The following is a 20749-nucleotide window of genomic DNA, read 5'->3' as shown; positions in this document are numbered from 1 at the left end:
ATCTATGGTAAAATTTAACAAAACGAGGATTAGGGAGAAAATCCCTATCAAGAAATCCCACTCCCCAGAGCCTCACACCATTGACTAATTTTCCCTTGTCTGTGCTTACACCCAACTATTACAGATATCATTGTAATATGCTCTACCTACAGTACTAAAAAAGTGTATAAGCTTTATTAACAATGCTAATTTGGCAGGTCTTCCAGGGTCGAACTGTGACACTACATGGTTTCTAACAACTGCAGCCTTCCTCTTCCTTTACTTTTGAGAATTAAAAAAAAATTGTTTGGTTTAGAGGTTAGGTTTTTGAGTTTCTGTTATCTGTCACTTCACTTCATCGACTTCTTGTCAATAATAGGCCTAGTTAGTAGTTAATTAATTGCCAGTTGCCATTAAATAAATTTACATAGATTAATACAATTTAATCAAAATGTCAATTGCAGACGCATTGAAACCTAAACATGGTTCAAAGCATTTGTCCATGATTGTTAATGCTGAAGGAAAGGTTGTTCAGGTAATAAACTAAAACTTATTACTGCTTTTTATTTCGAAATTTAAAATTAGATTATTTATTGTGAAGATGATAGCTTTTATAAACGTTTAAACTTTTGTGATAAGAATTTCATATTGTAAATTAAACATAGGGTCTAGCCTGACATAAGCTTGAGTCTTGGTACCGGTAGGTAAATTAGAATATATTTGGCCTAGTGTAGGTTGTAATCTGCTCTCTTACAGCACAAAGAAGTAAGAAACAGGATATATTCATTGGTTCAATGGTGTCTAGCACCAGTTGGTGGTGTTTACAGCAAATTCTATTCTTTTTCCCCCTCGCCATCTCGTATTACATCGCTCATCCCTGTATCAAGACCCTGTGCGCAACGACTGCTGTACAACAATGCTATGTTGCCACTGCCGTTCCGGCTCTTTCTTGTTCGATACTTGTTCATTTCCACCCCAAAATACTATTAGCTAAAAGTGTACACTGTCCCGTAAGCATCTCCTGTATCTTACTAACTCTGTGCTTAACTTATGGGTTGTTTTTCATAACCTAGTCTCACTTTCAGAACTATTTTCAAACATCTAGTTAACTTATTCAATTTAAATTTCCTACATCCGCTGTTAACTTTCAATGGGGAGTTTCAAATTCCGCTAGGCCTATGTACTGTTTAATCTTCTTCTTCGTCCTTCTTGCAGTAGACTTTGTGTTAAACTAGGCCTCTTCAAGTACGGTAATTCAAAGTACCAAATAATAAAACATAATACCATATGGTAGGCCTATTAGACGGAGGCCACCATTATACAGCCCGCTGCAGCGGTTAACTTATGTTAGGTTGGGTTGTCATAAATTGAGAGTATGACTCATCTGGTATCATTCGAATCATAACAAAACGAGGAAAGTCCTACAAACATACACAACCCAACCTAACATAACCGCCACAGTCCGCTGTAAAATATGTGGCCTCCATATAATACCAAAGTACAACAAGTACTATATAAGTTACTATTTTACTTGACATCTGTGATCGATATAATTAGTCCTACGTTTGTTTGTTGTCCGTCAAAACATAGGCTATATAGCTCATGTAGAAACCACTACCGGTACTTAAAAAAGTTACATCCAAGTTATGGTACGTTTGATAAGTAAACTCATCTATTAGCTAATTTAAACATGAACGAGCATACACATATTATAACGCTAGGAGGTGAAGTTTAGTTGAACCAATAAAGTTACTCATAATAACAAAACTTTGCTTGTAGCAAAAGCAGTTTTTAGGTTCATAGGCCTAAAATAAGTAATTAAGGACAATAGCTCACATTTTCCTGCAAAAATCAACTAGCCTACGGTAAAAATGTTGATCAGGAATAAGATGCAATAGGTTAACTAACTAGTCAAATAAATAGTAAACTCTTACCTTAGCAATCCTTATTATGGTTGTCCGATATTAATTTCAAACCCGTAGGTTCATCTTCAGTCGGAAGTTTAGGTAGACCAAATGCTTATTATAAAATCCTAAACTTACGACTGAAGATGAACCTACGGGTTTGAAATTAATATCGGACAACCATAATAAGGATTGCTAAGGTAAGAGTTTACTATTTATTTGATTATATAAGCAATCCAGAGGCTGAAATGATAGTTAACTAACTAGCCCGGCCTTTTCCATTATTTACTACCGTACCGTGAGTAATGCTGATAATGAACCTGAGTAATGAAAGGTAATGCCTTTTTCCGTACCCACCCTATTTATGTGCATAAATTTCCAGGTCAAGATTTACATTTATGTAGCCCCTTAGGTCTAAAGCAATGAAAATGTCCTTTGTTTTAAATCTTTTGTTCTATTTCATTTTTTTATTTATTTTTTTATTATAAAAAGAGTTTGGCAGCCTCTTTTAACCTTGCATTTGCCCGTCCACATAGACTAACCGCCCTTGCTTGGATCGTATGTATATTGAAGCAAGGAATGAGCTGGTACAGTATAAAGGTGATCTGTACTGATAAAATGTTTTCGGCAGTGACTAGGATCTAAACCCACGACATCGCTGCCTTGGGCCCGAACTCTGAGACGCTACCGACTAAGCCACTGACTCACAAAATTATTGTCTAAATCGAATAAATACATTTTTTCAGGCAGAAACAAGAGAAGATGAAGAGCAATCTGTTAAGCAGCAGGAAATAATTGACTTGCTCTATGCTGCTGGATACTTTCGAGCTAGAATTAAAGGGCTCTCTGCATTTGATAAGGTAAGTTCTGTTTTAAATATCAGCTGGCCGGCAAAGGGGTTTTACACCTGTTTCATTGAAGTTGGAACAGTAATGAAAAGTAGATTTGGAAAACAGAGGGCTTATTGCAACATTATTATTAGGCCTATTAGCCTATTTGTTTATTGCTTACTTTGCATCAAAAAAATTATCATCTCTGAGGTCATTTAACTTATACAACAAATCCAAGTTTGAGCCAAACCATGCTCAACTTTTTACTTTTAGATTATCTACTTGGTTGGATGCTAACTAACATTACTTCTATATTAGTTATCGTTTAACAACTTTAAATGTACCATTTTACAGATTGTTGGCGGGATGACTTGGTGTATCGACTCTTGTGATGTTGATATTGATGTTGATTTGCTGTTTCAAGAAAATCTTACCATCGGTCAAAAAATGTGAGTTTGACCATACCAATACAGAATGTCCTAGCTAATAGGACTTCTCAGCCATAGGGTTCTGTTAAAATAAAAATGCCAGGTGCTGCATAGGTTGAATTCTGCTCATATGCAGCACTTAAAAAAAAAACAAGACAGTACAGTTAAAAGATAATGCCTAAATTAAAATCCATGTGTGCATAATGTAAGACTTAATTACTTACCTACCTAATTTAATCACAACTCAATGAAATAAGTCAATTCAGTACTTATTTCGGTATTAAAACACCATCGCCAGCTTCTGGTACATATGTAGAGTTGATCAGTAGTTAACATCGTCAGAAGATAAACTCAGTACGAAACGGCACGAACAAAATTATATGAATAAATACATAAAACAATAAAACATTTCAGAAACAGGGCCTGTTCTAACAAAAGATGACCAACCGCACAGGTAGCAAGGGGCAGAGTAGAAAAACTTTGTCGTCTATGCTTATCAATTAATTGTGTGAGAGAGAAAGAGACATTGGGCAAAGATCAGATTAGCTGTTGTTGGATGAACAGAGTTATTGATGTGATGAGCGAATTAAACATGGAGTGGAAACTGGACTGCAGTTTTTCGTTTAACAATATGGTCCCACAGGTTTTAATGTTTTGTATAAAAACGTTTTGCTAAAACTTTTGTATATTTCATACTCTTCCAGAGTGTACATCTTTTCCCTTTTTTTGCAAGTGTGTAGAATTCAAAGCTGTCGTCAATATTTCCCATTGAATGATTGAAGTCTAATAAATGTTGTGCAAAGGTGGATTTTTTTTGGTTAGGCTGGAAACTTTTTCTGTGCTCTTTAAACCTTGTCTTGAAACTTCGTCCTTTTTGGCCAACATAAATACTACATTCAGCGCATTTCAAGTCTGGTGTGTTTCTTCGAGTACAATTTAATAAGGTACTCAGGTGGTAGTCTCATCGTGAGTTAGTGGTCATACTGTGAATTAGTCGCAGTAATACCACGCTCACGCAGAAATAGCGTGCAAATTGGTGGTACTTTTTCGTCCACAGGGACGACCAAATAACTAATGATTAGGGATATAACCAAGGCCCCACTGTTGGAAAACAGCCGGTCATAGCTGTTATCAAGGTTAACCAGGTTATTTCACTTGAACAATCTTTGCCTATGTAATGCTTATAGGTACAAGTATGTGCGTCACTGTTTCAAATAGTGATTTTATGTTTCTTGATATCAATAACCTCTATTTATTGATCTCTGATTTTAACCCATTCAGTCTACTTCCTTTGCCACTTTGTAAACATAGTGCATAACGTACCTTAAGAGAGTTAACATAAAAAATACTACTGAGAAAGTTGCAAAATATACTTTAATAGGCTTTTGTTTTCCTTTTTCAGAGCCCTGACGGAAAAAATTGTTATGGTCTTACCAAAAATGAAATGCCCTCATCGAATAGAACCTCATCAGATCCAAGGGTTGGATTTCATACACATTTACCCAGTTATTCAGGTAGGAGGCCTATGTAGTAAGCAGTACAGTAATAATATTCTGTTTGGTAACAACTTTATTACACTTTTTTTCTGAATAGCCAAGAACAGCTACATAGCTACTACATTACACATTAGCTACTAGACAACATTAGCTACTAGAAGAATTGTCAGGTTTACATCATGAACATTGGAACCTCTGATAACAAGTCATCCTTGACAACAAGTCGCTCTTGATAACTGGTGGCATTTTCAAACCCCCTTGAATTTATTTTACTCCTAATCTTATGCTATTGCAAACCTAAATTAGAACTATTCAACCTTGATATGATGTCTTATTATTTTAATAATTACCATTAGAGTCTTGTTGTGAAAGTACTAACTATAACATAATATTTATAGACCCTTTCTGTGAAATACTTGGATATAGGATAGAAGAGCATAAATGTTTCAATTAATTAGCTATTAATATAAATTATGATAATGTATCATTAGAGGGTTTGAACAATACTAACAATATACTTAGTTAGGTAAGCTACTCTATGTTTAATAGTTTTAACTTATTCTGTATATAGTTTAAAATTTTATAGTCTAAGGGCTGTCTGTAAATTAAGGTCTCCATTGAGCTCTTGTCGAAACCAAGCAAGCTAGTCCAAATGCAAGACCAATGTTGTGTTCCTAACTTAATCCACTGCTATTTTAGCCGGTTTCCAGGTTTATGGGACAACTACAGTTGTCTTGTTAGTTTCCAAGAACATTTGTAAAAATAGTTGAAGCTTCCCCAAACAAGAATTGTGATTAATATTTTTGTGGGAAGAGGGTAATTTCCTTTTGTATTAACCCACTGGCCACTTGGACGGAATATATCTCTCTAGGTGGGTTATATTTATATATGTGGCCTATGGTACCAGAATTATCTAAAAAATTAAATAGGCCTACTATGACGAGACTAATTGTCCCATAGGGTTGTGATTGGGTTAGTATAGCAGTGGATTAAGTAAAGAACACAACATTAGTCTTCTTAGAGATGGAGACCTTAATTTTCAGACAACTCTTGTACATTCAAATCTAGTGGCTTGTCAAACACCTGATGGAGGGATGTAAGGAAATGTATCTTGTTTATTAGCTTACACATTTTCTGTAACAAAGTTAAAAATATTGTGTATCCAAATTTAGTGGCTTGTCAAACACTCGATGGAGAGACGCAAGGAAATGGGGGATTTTTTCCGATCTTATGCTGTGAAACAGTTTGAGAAAATGTACTCTCAGCCTGAAGTCGAAGCCCAAAAAGCATTCTGCCAAAAAGCACAACTCAACCTAAAAAATGTTCAGGTTAGTTTCTGCAATTTAATTTTTATTATTTTGCATATCATCAAACCTCTTTTATCCGATCTTGTATCTTTTATCAGACCTCATGTATCCATTCTTACCATTCTTAGGTCAGATAATAAAGATTTTTCTGTAGTTTGTTTATAAAACATATGTTTGATAAGTAAGATTCATGTGAACTATGACTTCTTAAAACTCTGTTCTGTAAGAGTATTTAACCAAACAACTTTAATAACACCATATCCTTATAATTAATACGTGAAGGCGATTTCTACGTAACACTACTCCTCCGTTAATAATGGACGGATTTTTACAAACAATGTGTGAAAATAAAGTACTTTTTGTGTAGACGCCCCCTTTCACCAATTCCTGTAATAAAAGTCCTCGGGCTTCACCCCACAGGCCATCAAAATCCCAATGTATTTCTTATGAAGAAAAGATTTTGTTTACTTAATCAGACGAAAAATTTGTATTAATTACAGCTGTTCATAGTAAACACATGATACACACAAGAGCCTTCGTTTTTCGAGTGAGTGAGTTTTCAGTTTCGATAACTGTAGTGGAGTGATTCATTTCATTATCCTAAAGTTGACTCTTTTAAGTCATCGGAAATTATGACTGTTATTCGTTTTGAAATTGTAATACTTTGCAATTGCTCGAATTCGAGCAACAAGAGCACTAGTAATATAATATTTTGTGTACGCAGGAGAAGTTTCGTCCGCAAAGAAACTTTCGCCGAACAGGAGACCCACCAACCAATATACTTGAGAGAGTGGAAAGTACTCTTTTTGAGTACGGCCATTTCCCTTCAGTTCCAGTAAGTTTGTCAAAAAGTTTATCCATCAACAAATATTTTTAATAGGCCTACATATTAAGTAGGTAGTGAATTTAAGATATATTAGCTAAATCAATTTATTTAGGCTGTAAGTCACTAGGACTGAATCTGTTAAATTCAAGCTGTTGGAAAAATGTCCCTAACTTAAAACTGTTTCAGTTAAGATTTTGTATATGATATTTTGATACATAACTCATAATCCCATTCAACAAGTTGATTTGAAAATCAATGAAATAAAAATGCATTTAATGTTATGACGAAGAGTTTATAATCTCCCAGGATCATGGGATATGTTAACAATATTTGCAGACACTTTCTGTGATCTTGATAATATCGTGAGAGTATTAAAGCTAGGCTTTGTTCAAAAGTCTAGCCACTTGCACACATTATAACACATTATTATTGGTTGATAACTTTCAAATGGTTGCAATAAATGTTTCCTACATATTGAAAACATCATTTGACTTTTTACAAATTAAATGTAGGCTATTCATACTTCATTTACACACGAGCAAACTTCATGGATGTGTGAAAAACTAACCAAGCCCTCTGAAGACTTTAAAATGTTATTTTTCTAAAAGTATGTTTGTACATGCGGTGCACCAATATGACCTCTCGCAATGGCGACATATCTAGGCCTACCTTGGTTGTGAAGACATCCTGATCCTCACTGTCTCATGCGGTGGCTGGGACATCATCATTGACAGCAAAAATCGATAATCAATCAATCTTCATCTTTTTTTATCACACAATCTTTTGGACGCTTTTAGCAACCAAAAATGTCTACTTTAGTAAAATCTCAGCTCAGCTCGATTTTATGATTTAGTGGCTTGATTATCAAGACTGTAGGCAAATAAAAAGTTAGTTATTAGTTATTAGTTAGCTATATAAATAATATAGTTAGTTATTGGTAAAAGATTTATTTTTATAAATCACAAGCTTAAACCCTTTTGTGGAGCACATGTAAGGTTACTTTAGGGCCTAATAGTAAAAATAAAATAAAAACTTAAAATCTGCTGTAATTTTCTAACTTGTTCAAATTTCTAGTAGTCAAGTAAAGTAATTTCAATACACTATCCAAGATTGATTTATGTCATAACTCATCAGTATTGTTCAAGCAAATGTCAGTAGAGTAACAGAGTTTAGACTCAATGTTTCTCAATCCGGACTGAAACATGTTGATAATATTTTCTTCGTATTCTGAAAGAATTGAGTCACAGTAATATTCTAGGCTCTCTAGATCTCCGTCTTGGATCACATCATACTCGTGTAATCTCGGGTTCATACTTCCCATTATCACCAGTGGAATCACTTCTAGTTTCCCTGTCTCTTTGTTGTATGCTCGAACATAATCACTCATTTTCTTGCACAAACGTTCCATCACATCCACCAGAAACTCTTGAGATCTTCTCATTTCAATTGGTTTAGCGTTTGATTTATTTTCTAAAATGTAACTACCCCTGGCATACTTCAGTTTTGGGCTGATGCTTGTAATTTCTTCGGTTATTTCCTCGACAACTCTTTGGCAAACTAAACATTTTACGTGTTTTCTGTCATAATCACCTAGCACTGCTTGAATAGTGAAAAGAAGTATGGCAATGGTGTTTCTAAATAATCTAAACATGTTTTTTACTCAATAAAAAAAAATTAAAGGTGCTGCATATCCTAGCTCATAGATTTGTCAACTAATTTATTAACAATGATTCAGTTGTCTAAAATTAAGTTTATTCAAATTCAATAAGCATTATATATTATTATTACATTAATTTAATGTAGCATTTAAATCGCTGCAGCAAAGCCTTAACAAATTGTTCATGATTCTTTTATTCTTACTTATCTATTGTTCACTGTCAAAAGGAATTAAACCATCATTTCAGGGTGAAATGGAAAGCTAATGAAGCAGTGATTTTGCCTGTTAAATTCATAACCAATAGATTATTTAGTATTTACTGATGATTTTATTTTCTGTCTTGCTATTAATTTTCAAATACTTTTGCAGGTAACGAGTGGGCCTGATGGACAAGCAGAAGTTACTCAAGTAGACGAGGTATTGTTGTTTGTTCCATTTGTTTTATTGAGAGTTGTTCGGTTGATTGCTAGAAATCATGCTTCTTTCCTTCTTTGATTTAAGTTTTTTTTTTTCCTTGATCATTTTTTGTGTTTTTGTATTTATTTTTTTCTACTTGATTTGCAGCACTGTAGGACCTACATATTGTTTGATAAGTGTAATTAAAACATTTTGTTTAACTTATTAGCCTCAAGTGCCTTTAAATTTTGCTCATAGTCAATTTTGCTTAGCAAAAAAAGTTGGTGCTTGAAACTGTCTTAATTTATATTTTAAAGTATTCTTGATTATATTTTAATTATATAATTTCTGTAAGGATCTTTTGTTCTTGTTGTACAGTCGAGTGTTTTAACAAGTTTGATTTTCTGTTGTTTGCTTCCTTGTGTGTATAGACTAGTCCAGTGGTTCTTAAACTGTGAATACTGTACTTAAGTATATGGGTGACATACTTTTTTATACTTGTAGCACACCTTCAAAGAGCAGATATAAAGTATTAGTTGTACAAAGTACTTACCCTATTCTCAGAAAAAGTTGTATTTGAACTAAACCCAGCTGTCCTGGATGAGAACAAAACAGCTGCCTTTCACACTATACGGTTTTTGCTGTCCAGTTGAAAACAGTACAATTTTACGTTGTTTCTATGTTTCTTTTAAATGATACAGTTTCTGACCGTACAGCGAAATAAATGTGTTTACAATTTCAAAATTAAAATAAATTTCGTACAATGGACAGGTCATATTGTAAACAATAAACATTGCAACAGCTGATCTATTTCCACTGGCTGGTTGCAGTATGAAAACTTGCGTTTAACTACATGCGCCACTGAAGCACAGCCACGGCATGACAACCATCCGGTTCAATGTGAATGGACGGTTACAAGACGGCACGGTTTTCTGCTGTCGCAGTAACTGTGTAGTGTGAAAGCTCTCATGCTCTTCTTTGTACTACTAAAAAATAATCATGAAAAAAAACCTCAAAACCCGTATAGGGGGAAAGAAAAGTACAGTACTATCACTGCCTACTATCCGAAGATAATATCATTAATGTTGTAATAATTTAATTGTTAATAATCTGTTTACTTTTATCAGTTCTTTCTAAACCATGTTAATTAAACCACCAATTAAATTTTATTTATTTTTCATTGAGAGAACTCTAATAATTACTATCAATCATTTAGTAACAGCTACTGATTATGTTTTAATTTCATACATACTAGAGGTTGTCCCGTGGTCGAAAACTCAACCAAAAATATGTTATTTACAGTCTTCTTTATTTTCACCCCACACTGTAAATAAAACATGTGATTGGAATTTCTTACATTTGTTTTGATTTTCTGTTTATGATTCGTTGTTATTTCGTCACCAGCATGGCAACCCATAAAACCCATGTTAATTTTTTTAAATTTCAAATTCATTTTTTGTGCTTTTTTAGCCTATTTGAATTTTTAAAGGGATTCTGCACATCTACAGGAAAATATCTTTCTAACAGTATGAGTAGATTTTGCTTGCGATGCACACGAGCTGAGAAAGAAGGTTTTAAAGAAACATGCTTGCCTCTTAATATATAGATAGATAGTTTTTATTGTGAACTCTTTTTCGTGTCCATTCTGTAAAGTGTATCCTTAAAACAAGATTGAGAAGCAGTAATATTTCAAAACTCTTCATAGTAGCCTAAGAACACAAAGTCCTGAAGTTGTTGTTTTACTAAGATTGGAATGTCTACCGGAGTTTTCTCATTATTGGGAGTACTGACCTTCAAATATACATCGTCAGGCCCCACACACTGTGATGAGACTTTTGCAAATCTGCTCTAAGATGGTATTGTATGATGAGTTTGGGAACCACTGGCCTGTTGTAAAGTCAATTTTGCTTGCATGGTTGTCAGTTTATCTCTGTACAGGACCGTTCTCGGAGGTTGATGACATCAATGGCCTCCCTGCCAGAACAAGAGGTAAGTTGATAGTGTGCTTCTTTAGTAGTTGTACTTTTTAACTGAGCATGTTGATAAATTGTAGTTAAATGTGAGTAGTACAGTAAACAGATCCAAATGTGCCGTACTGAATTGTATTGTAGGTTTAACTTAGTTTTATGTTGGGATATTCTATAGTCTGTATTATTGGACCTTTCTTTTAACCCACCGTCTACCTGGCCTGGGTCTTAAACCATTGGTTAGTCCTTGGTAGACAGACACAACATTTTTGTATATATTTGAATTATGTTTTCCAAAGGGCATTTTTAATGTCAAGAACGTTTCACAAGTTAAATGGGTAACTCAACTCAAGAAGTGAGGGTATGGAGCCAGAGCCAGGTTCCACTACCCAGAGTATTGTTCAGTTCAATGGGAACTAGAAAGTGTCTTAAAATATGCATAAAGTTTACAAACAACTTTGGCAGTTTTCCATTCATGTTTAAAGACCTACTTATTGAATCTTTACTTTCTTAGAGATATTATTTAACTAATGTTTACCTTTTTGGAAACAATTCCAATGTTTCTTTATAGGTTTCTGATGTTCAAGTATTTATTATGCCAATATTATGTTACATCATGTTTACACACGTTCCCGATCGTAACACCCCCCCACCACCATCTTGTGTCATTGTATTCGTAGGGTCGTGTGCGTGTGAGTGTGTCGTCGATGATGTGTTTGTGTGTGGGAGGGAGAGAGAGAGTGACTGAGTGAGAGAGTTGCATGAGAGAGAGAGAGAGTGAGTCGGCTCGCCGCTGGCCCACAGGGACAGAGCAGTGACCGCCCTTTGGGGCTACCAGCCGCCTGTACAGGCCCTGTAGTGAGTCGTTGCATGCGTGTTAGGTGGGTGTTGTGCGTGCGTGTGGGTAGAAGTTGTATGAATGGTTTCCAAGTCCCAGTGATTTTTGACATTATTATCTAAATACCTTTTTACTGGTTTTTTATAATTATTTTATTATAATTACTTTCCCTTTTTTTACACCTTTTAGTTATTTCCATAATATTTAAGTTATCTGCTGTGGCTTCCCAGTAAAATTGTTTTTTCCCTTTTTGTAAATTAGATTATAGATTATGTTAGATTATAGATTGTAGAATATGATGACTGATTAACTCGTTTCCCCACGCACAGGCTCTGCCTATGTGGGGAGGATCCATTTTTGTTAGAATTACTGTTGTATATTTTGATTCATGGAATAAATGATGTTTGATTTGATTTGATTTGACCACCGGCCTTACCGATGGCGTGATGTTAGTCTCTTCTCTTGAGGGATCACCATTACCACAACGATACGGATTAGAGCCATGAGCCTTGGTGGTGTAGTGGATAGCGTGTCGGACTTATAATCTGAAGGTGCCGGGTTCGAATCCCGCTGTTAGCACTAACTTTTTGTCAACAATTTTTTTCATATCAGCAAGTTTGGTTAGGTTATAACAGTTTAATTTTATAATTAAAAAATTATGAAATTGAATTTGAGACATTTATAATTTTACTTTTAGAACAGAACTATTTTTTTTTCGATTAGTAAACCTTCATTCGAGTTTTTCGTTATCAGCAAGTTTGGTTAGGTTATGACAGTTTAATTATATTTAATTTAAATTTAACCTACAAACAATACGTTTTAACAGTCACAGTGATAGAGATAACAATTTGCCTCAAACAGTAATGCTATGCTGATGCGCCGGTATGATTCGGTTGATGCTAAGCGTACGGCATGGTGCGGTAGAGGGGGGTGTTACGATCGGGATAGTCTCGTCATAGAATGGATCGGGATAGTCTCGTCATAGAATGGCCTCCTTTCTATTTCTATTCTTCAAGTCCAGCTGATGAGCTATTTTGTTTACCTAGGTCAGGTCAAGTTCAGACCTTTTGTTTGACCAACAAAATGTAACCCAAAACATTACGGAAACAAAGATTTATTGAATTGCATACAATCTACTCTATTCCGTTCAGTATTTTATAATGTTATAAAATACCATTCCTCTTTAATTGTGGATTATTATACAAAATGTAAGGTCTTCAAAGAAATAATTCCTTTCATTTTAAATAAAATTAACCAAGTAAACTTAATATATCCTTCTATTCAAACTTTGATGGTTTGGTTACCTTTACATTCAAGAAAACGCATCCATTTAGCATGTTGTAATACAAATTTCAATGTCTCAACGTAAGCTCGCATACGTCCATAAATAAGACAGTGTGCAATTTCTTCACTCTGTAATGCTTAGTTGAGTGTGCATACAGACGATACCAGTTTTACTTGTCTTTCTATAGAGAACGCTATACACTCTGCTGTTGCCCAAAATAAACTTATTGATGGGAGATTGGTTTGGTGAGAACACTACAGGTCCCCAGGAAGTTTGGCTCAACCCCACCTGAATTTGCCCCAAAAATATTGGGAATCTGCAGACTCCTTAAGAAATCGCATAAGTTTATGTTGATTGAGGTTGTTCACGGGTGATATGTCCACAGGTGCGTGTAGGTGCAGGTGTAGTAGGAAGCATCGTGAGTCTACAAGCGGATGAGATTGCTCGAGCGGTCGAACACTACACTGAACTTCAGGCTCAGGTAGAGGTTAGTATCTATGTGATGGACTATAAGATATATCTAAGCCAGGTGTAGCTGCTAAAATTGTGTGGAAGTTGTTTTTGTAACTATAAACCTATTGTCCTAGTTATTAGACTAAAAAATACCACTCAAGCCGCATTTAGGCCACCAGTAGGCATCAAGGTTACGGGGCAGGTTACCTGCATGCCTACTGGATTTGTGTAAACGCGGCTTGGCATGAGTACAGCTCCCATAAATATCCTTGGTCTTCTGGTAAAGTCTCCAATACATTAGCTGGCTCCCCAGATGTCCCCTTAAACCCATAGAGTTTTAAATTCCATCCCCAATTTTTACTGTACATTTTTCAATGTTTTTGCATGAAAATACATTTTCTAAACTCCTACAAATTTACATCGTGATAAAAAGTATCGTTCAATACTCGCCACAAAAGTTCAATTTCGGGGCGAGATAGTGTTTCCCATGCTCGTCTTCAACTCGCATGTAAAACACTATCTCGCCCCGAACACTTTTGTGACTAGTAGTGAAGTATACTATTTGTTAGATTAAGCACAAGTGAGGTAAGAGATGGTTGGAAGTGTGCTGTTGATTTTATCTTGACAACAATGTATCATGTAAAAATACGTAAATACTTTGAAATATTCTTTGCAGTCACATTAATAAACATCGCCAAATTCTGGATATTGCTGATAAAAATCCCTAAAAGTTCTCCAAATTTTGTTTACTAGGTGTTGTGTGAACCCTGTCTTTGTATTTATTTAATTTTTGTTATCATTCCACAATTTGCCGAGTTCATTTCCCACAGACATTTTTTTTAAAGACCCTCCAGTTACTTTTACTTTTTACTACCAGTTATTTTTAGTTTTTAAGCAACATCTCATTCTTTGCTGGGAACTAACCATATAACCATTATAAAGTCATTTTCTTATTTTATCCATATATTTGCATTAGGCCCTACTTGATTCCTCTTTTCATTGCCATTTGAAATCTTCTAGCTGAGTGAAACCAACCAACTGCAACGACTGAAAATCAAGGAAACCGCTTTAATCGAAGAAAAACAACGGCTAGATCAGAAATTGCAAGAAGAGTCTGATCGACTAGAAAGGATACAGGACAGTTCAAATGAAGATTCCCCTTCACACATGCTGACTGAGGCAGAACAGGGGTAAGTATAGTTTTTCATTTTATTTAAAAAGTGTTAACATTAACAATGATGTAACTTTTTTATAACTAATGCCTATTTATTTATTTAAATTGAGATTATCTACACAATTTATAGCTTGGTAGTATAGTGGTTACAGTGCTCTCTTGACAGTTTGAAGGTTGCCAATTCGATCCTGAGAAAAGTCAGCTTTTTGGTAGTTTTAAACTGGGCCTAGCTGTGCTTCATTATTCTTTTGAAAAATGGTCCTGATTAAATAAATTGCTAATGTCAGTTAAATCGAGTCCATAGTATTTGTGTTAAAATATGCCTTAGTTGTTAAGTTGTATAATCATAAAGTGGGATAGGTATTATTTATGTTTCGTTAACTTACATGCCTTTGGAATTTAGTGGTTAGAATTAATGGCTCCATGACCCCATGGCTTAGGCCCACTGTTGTGACTCGAACAGGTGGCCTGGTATTATTTGTACTATTAAATACGCACACTGGATAAGATGTAACTAATATTTGTTAAATTAACTAAAATAAAAGTGTAAACATCTGACCATTATTTGAAAATTACATACTAATTAAATCACGTGTTAAGACAGATTCAGGGATATGACACCCACCTTTAACTGTAGTAACTGTTGGTTTGAACGCTTGAGAATAGCTTATAAGTTATAACTGAAGTTTTTACCTGTTAGCAGTGTATAAGGACATGTATTGCTGTCAGATATTTTGGAGGTGGAAAGAAAATTCTAACTAAAACAATTTTTTTAGGATATTGAAGAAGTTGCAGAGCCTTGTGACAACAAGTGAAACATTGAAACAGCAAGAACTAGAATTCCGAGAACAGTGTAAAACTGAACTGGCCACCCTACAACAGCTGATTAAGTGAGTATATACGACCGAACTGTTAGTAATGTTTCAAAGTTGATTGATTTCTAATTTGAAATTAAATACAGTAATAACAGATTGTCTTCATTTTGTTACTAGTGTTAAAGGTTTTGTCTGATTAGGTTTGTCACAAGGAATCCTTTGAATAAAGGGCAAAAACTCATGCTTTTGCAAACTGCTTGACCTTGTCCATTTTATATATTTCAAAATGAACTCTTTGTTACAGCCAATGAACTACAAAACACTAGAAAGAGCAGCGTCAAATGTAAAGTCGATCCCGAGGCCATAAAGATGTGCAGTGTTTCTTCGTTTCTTACTTTACCTTTACAGTAGGGTGGCCCAATTGTTTTGCACATTTACTAGTAGAGGAGGTCATGTGCAAAATCTTAAAAATATGGGACCATATGGTAATCATCGCCCAAAACATGACCACCAAAAAATGAAATGAGTATGCAGTATATCTCTACTGTTTGATGCATTTCTACTCTATGCCTACTGTTTATTTATTTTACTGCACATTTCACAAAAATAGTAAACTTTTAGTTAAGGGGTTAAGGCTACATTAGCATTATATGTCATATAGCTGGATGTGAACAACAACTAGCACTTTCCACCGTAATAGTAAGTAGTAAAAACTGAGAATATTGACAAACACTGTCTGATTGCCAGCTTGAACTGTCTCACTTAATCTATACAATTTCGCCACTGACTGAAAATGTAATAACCTCTTCAGCGCAGTGTTGTTTCAAGCTTGATTTGATTTTGTATTCACACGTGTGGTTTGCCAATGTAGCGATAAGGCAGAGTTCAAAAGTCTCTAGAGGCCGATATCTGTTTCTTCCGGAGATATATTAAATTCCACACAAAAATTCAAATTGCAGAGAAGCGGAGGAGACTGAAGCTCCGGACACAGACTCTGAGGAGAGTGAGAAGGCTATGGAACAGCTGACTCGCAGTGTTGCTGCTACGAGGGTAGCACTGGCCCGACAGACCCGAGCAGTGGCAGCACTACAGCGACAGCTGGACCAGGTACCGTCTCGTGCAGAACTGGCACAGTACCAGCGCAGGTTCATGGAACTGTACAGTCAAGGTAATACACTAAAAACTGAAGTAGACATACCATCTCCATTGTCCTACAGTAGCCATGTTTTTACCTTAATCCTTCAGGTGTCTGCCATTTTGTTGTGTTGTCTTGGTTGATTTCCTGGCAATTAACATAAATATTTATTAACAAATCGACTTTTTAAATAACTATAACTTTTGGGGTATTTGACAAAAATGGTCAATTTACACAAGCACATTCTGTCAGTGGCCCAATTCATCTGTGCCAATGTTTCTGAAACTTGGTACAACTGTTATGTGGGAATAAAGTGTATAGTTAGTTATCCAGTCAAAGGTAATACATTGACACGTTTTAAAAGTAGTACAATGCAAAATTGTAACAGTTGTATACAGTTACAGTTTTCCGAAAGCGTGACTCAGTCGAAAATCTCAGGCTCGCACAAGAATGATTAGCCATCATCCTAGCAAATTGCCGGACTTTTTTCTGACTCAATTTTGTTTTGTAACTAATTTTGTCAACTTTTTTTAATTGCAGATGCATTTTGTCAAATGTTGGGGTCTTTAACCCTACTTACCTGTAAAAAATAGAGGTTAACCATGATTAATATAGGAAATTTGTTCTAGTGTCTGCCAAGCACAGGGAAACAAAGCAGTTTTTCACACTATACAACACATTGAATGATAAGCACAGTTTTCTTAGTAAGGAATTGGGATTACTATCATCCATCTCGGACAACTATAATGAGTGAGTATTTTTAAATATAGGCTACTTTTAGAATGTGTTTTCGTGGTTGGCCCCAGCAGGTTGTTTTAACGGAATTGATTAGAAACCGGAAATATCACTGAAATCAGTGATGCTCCGGATTGCAGACGGGATAGGGCAGGATTTTTCTTTCAGCCCATGTTAAATGAAATTTTTGGGAAATGTAAATATTTTAAATAGCGCTTTTGTTTTGTATTAACATGCCAACAATAAAAATTGAACTAAAAACTTATACTTAAATAAATTTTAAATAGTAAGAAATCAACAAAAATTCTGATGATCCTGCACTTTTAATAATCTGCCATCAGTATAAAGGTCTAAACATCTCAGAGATGGGTGCCATGGAAAGGCATCAAACAATGGGCTTACATCCCAAAAAAATCCCCACGGAAAATTAAACAAATTTCTATCCCTAAAAAATAATAAAATAAAAATATATATTTTTGTTTTGATCAACCTTACCAAGAACTCCTGTTAGCAAGTGTAATATATTTCCTTTATTCAAGCCCTGAATTACAAACAGATTAACATTTAGAACATTTATGTCTTAATTTTATTAGTTGCAAAATTATCTAATATCTAGATGTATTCCAACTTTGTCTCATCCTTATATGTATTTGGAATTCTAATACCACGCCAACATTTTCCAGAGCAATGGCATCTCAGGCAAGCAAAGAACAGTTTGTCGAACAACTTGAGGGCATTCTTCAGGGAATCGAAGTCAGCAAAGCAAAAGTAACTATATACTAATACTACCATTGACTTATTATTATTTTTATTTCTTTTGCTCGTATCTACGCCAGTGGCATTTTAGTTATGAAGTAATTTCAAACACTTTTAAGGGAAAGCGGTCCAAACCCATTAAAGTTTTGTGGATGTGCCGGGGATTGAACCCGTCCCTCCCGCACCGAAGTCCGAGATGCTAACCACTAGGCTAGCAACACAACCACTACTTGGGTACTGAATATTGATATTGGTTGTATTGATAGTCAAAGATACTACCTTAATCTGTTCAATCTAGGATTTGGTGAACTGCCACATAGTATACACCCATATAATTATGCAGATCTTAGTATGGCTCATCACTCATCGTCCAACAATCTCTGAAAGGAATTAGAATAATTCTGCTCTTCTCTCCAATAACGAGCTTCCTGGAGTAATAAAAAAATTCATGATGAGTCTTGAATTTTTAACAATAATTTAGGTTGGTAATACTTTGATCTTAAATTTATTTTTGTTCTGCTTGTAACTCTTAAAAGTATTGGTTTTGAAGATTGGTAAGTACATTTTATGTATGTATATTCTTAAATAAAGATTGTCTATGGCTACTCTTCTAAGTTTGTTTAGTTTTTAGCGAATTTCCCTATAGGGAAGTAGCTATTACCGTAGGTCTCATGGTAAGACCTAAGCCCGGGACCGATTTACTTTTTCATTTTGATGTCCCCAGAGGCCAAAAACACCATTCGTTCAAATTTTTATATATCTATATATAGATATATATATATATGTGTCCATCCGCACGATAACTTGAGTAATTTTTGTCCGATTTTGATAAAATTTGGTTTGAAGGTGTAAGGCGGGATAAACTTGAATGAGTTCGCGAACCAGCATGATCGGACTATGGGAACGGGGGTTTATGGGGGGTTTTATGGGGTAAAAATAGGTTTTTCCCATTTTTGACCCTAAAAACACAAAATTTCACAATTTATTCCTAAACCATTTTGTAGAGCTTAAAAAAACAAATAATTTAGTATATTGAAGCGTTACTATGCGCCTAATTGTAACGGAGAAAAATCAAAAAAATCGTAATTTTAAGATTCCCATGTAATTCTTATGGAGAATAGGCTAAGTCAACTGTTGTAGTTTGCTTGTTTAAATGAACATATTTTGATCAAATTTGGAAAATACATTAATTTCTTACTAAACCACAGTACCTTTTAATATTTTACATTAAAAAAAAACATTTTTACCCTCCCTGTTGCAGCAAACCTAAGTAATCATTAAACTAATTCTGTTAAAATAGGGAATAAATGTGATATTTTTAAGGAGACATTTTAGTTTAAATCCAATCAAGCAGATGGAAATTCGCTAAGTCTGCAGGTTTGCTGCGGCGGGGGTATTTAGTTAATAGTAGGCTACGTAAATCTACTTAAAGAGTGATTTCTATTTTAGGTTAAGAAGAAGTTGCTGGAAGAGAGAGATCAGAGGGAGAGACTAAGCAATGTTAGGTCGGAGCTGATAGAACAGGTGAGGTCAACTAGGCAATTAAATAAAAACTCAATAGACAAAACTAGAAAAAAACCAAAAGCGAAAAAAAAATATTTTGTCTATGTTGTATACTGTATATAGGAAGAACGTAGAATAGTAATAAGTGAAGCTAATTGTTCATTTTTCTTTCACGCACTAAAAAACAGTTCATATCTTTAAAGTAAGCCCATGTCTGTAAGTGTAACTTTTAAATGCTATCAATCATAGTTTAATGAATGTTTACAACGTTTAAGAATCTAGTTACTATTAATGAAAATCAATTTAATAATGGACCAGTTGATATTTTTTTTCATTTTTCTCCAGTAAAGATTTTAAATTGTTTGTGAAAATTGTTTAAGTAGTATTAAAATAAATTCTTGATGCTATAGCTTTATGATTACCAATAACAATAAATATTCCAAATGGTGTACACATCCCCAAATGTTAATCCCTCAAATTTTGTCCAGCAAATAGTTCTAGCAGATTTGTGATGTGTGCAAATTTGATGACCTAATATGTTAACTACAGGCAAGACAATGTGTGGCAGCCTACAAGCAAGCAAGCCTGGAAGCCGCCAACAACGAAAATCTACTCAACAAACTTCGTAACCTGACGTTATCCCAAGGATAATCTAACATGTGTCATAAGTGCCATTTAAAAAAATGAATAGCTGAAAAAATCACTATTGATTGTAGAGTCCGCATTTTTGTTTTATTTAATAAACAAACCAAATTTGATAAGCAGATAAATGAATAATGTTCAAACAAGAGATCTTAATATCATGATTTTTTTGCAAGTGGTCGCCTCGTGGATGAAAACTCAACCTAAAATATGTATTGATGTTTTGATTTTCTGCTTATATTTTGTTGTTATTTCGTCATCAGCACGGCAAATCATAAGGACTATGTTATTTTTTTTATTTTAAATTCATTTTTTGTGCTTATTTTTTAGCTTTTTTTTAATTCATTAAGGGATTCTACACATCTACATGCAAATATTTTTCTAACAGTAAGTTATGTGTAGATTTTTCCTGCGAAAAGAAGTTTTTAAAGAAACATGCTTGCCTACATATCAACATAAAAAATGCCGTTGAACGTTGAACGCATTTCACTGACCATATTTCATTTCATATTTCCAGTTTTAACTGATTGTAATTTTATACAATGTTATGTCTTTGATGTTTATTATCTATCAATAAAGAATTTATTATGTTGCTCGTGAAACCTATAAATCACTTCCTAGCT

The 20749-nt window shown here is 34.6% G+C and overlaps 1 protein-coding gene across 2 annotated transcripts; it reads left to right on the top strand.

Annotated features, from left to right (window-relative positions):
• Positions 1-344: 344 nt before the first annotated feature.
• Positions 345-20718, top strand: LOC128994333 (coiled-coil domain-containing protein 93). 2 transcript variants are annotated; one of them, XM_054418795.1, is made up of 16 exons: positions 345-514; positions 2630-2743; positions 3068-3162; positions 4544-4655; positions 5810-5965; positions 6669-6779; positions 8797-8844; positions 10762-10812; positions 13299-13400; positions 14387-14556; positions 15317-15430; positions 16315-16523; positions 17120-17240; positions 17909-17993; positions 19431-19505; positions 20034-20718. In XM_054418795.1, the coding sequence occupies exons 1-16, from the start codon at positions 431-433 to the stop codon at positions 20133-20135; spliced, it is 1749 nt and encodes a 582-aa protein (XP_054274770.1). In that variant the 5' UTR covers positions 345-430; the 3' UTR covers positions 20136-20718. The 2 variants fall into 2 exon arrangements, with proteins under 2 accessions (XP_054274770.1, XP_054274771.1); XM_054418796.1 differs by lacking the exon at positions 10762-10812.
• The last annotated feature ends 31 nt before the right edge of the window (positions 20719-20749 follow it).

Source organism: Macrosteles quadrilineatus, unplaced genomic scaffold (genome assembly GCF_028750875.1).
Source record: "Macrosteles quadrilineatus isolate MER2022 unplaced genomic scaffold, UCM_ALF_1.0 Scaffold_5__1_contigs__length_97177068, whole genome shotgun sequence".
In the NCBI taxonomy this organism is placed as follows: domain Eukaryota; kingdom Metazoa; phylum Arthropoda; class Insecta; order Hemiptera; family Cicadellidae; genus Macrosteles; species Macrosteles quadrilineatus.
The sequence above is the reverse complement of the archived record's forward strand: the minus strand, read 5'-3'. Positions and strand labels throughout refer to the sequence as shown.

What these genes read in the sequence shown, in the direction of transcription:
- LOC128994333 (XM_054418795.1), top strand. Translation starts at nt 431, where the DNA reads ATGTCAATTGCAGACGCATTGAAACCTAAACATGGTTCAAAGCATTTG. An exon ending in CATGGAACTGTACAGTCAAG is followed by an intron (nt 16,524 to 17,119) that starts GTAATACACTAA and finishes AATTTGTTCTAG; the next exon opens with TGTCTGCCAAGCACAGGGAA. An exon ending in GGTCGGAGCTGATAGAACAG is followed by an intron (nt 19,506 to 20,033) that starts GTGAGGTCAACT and finishes TGTTAACTACAG; the next exon opens with GCAAGACAATGTGTGGCAGC.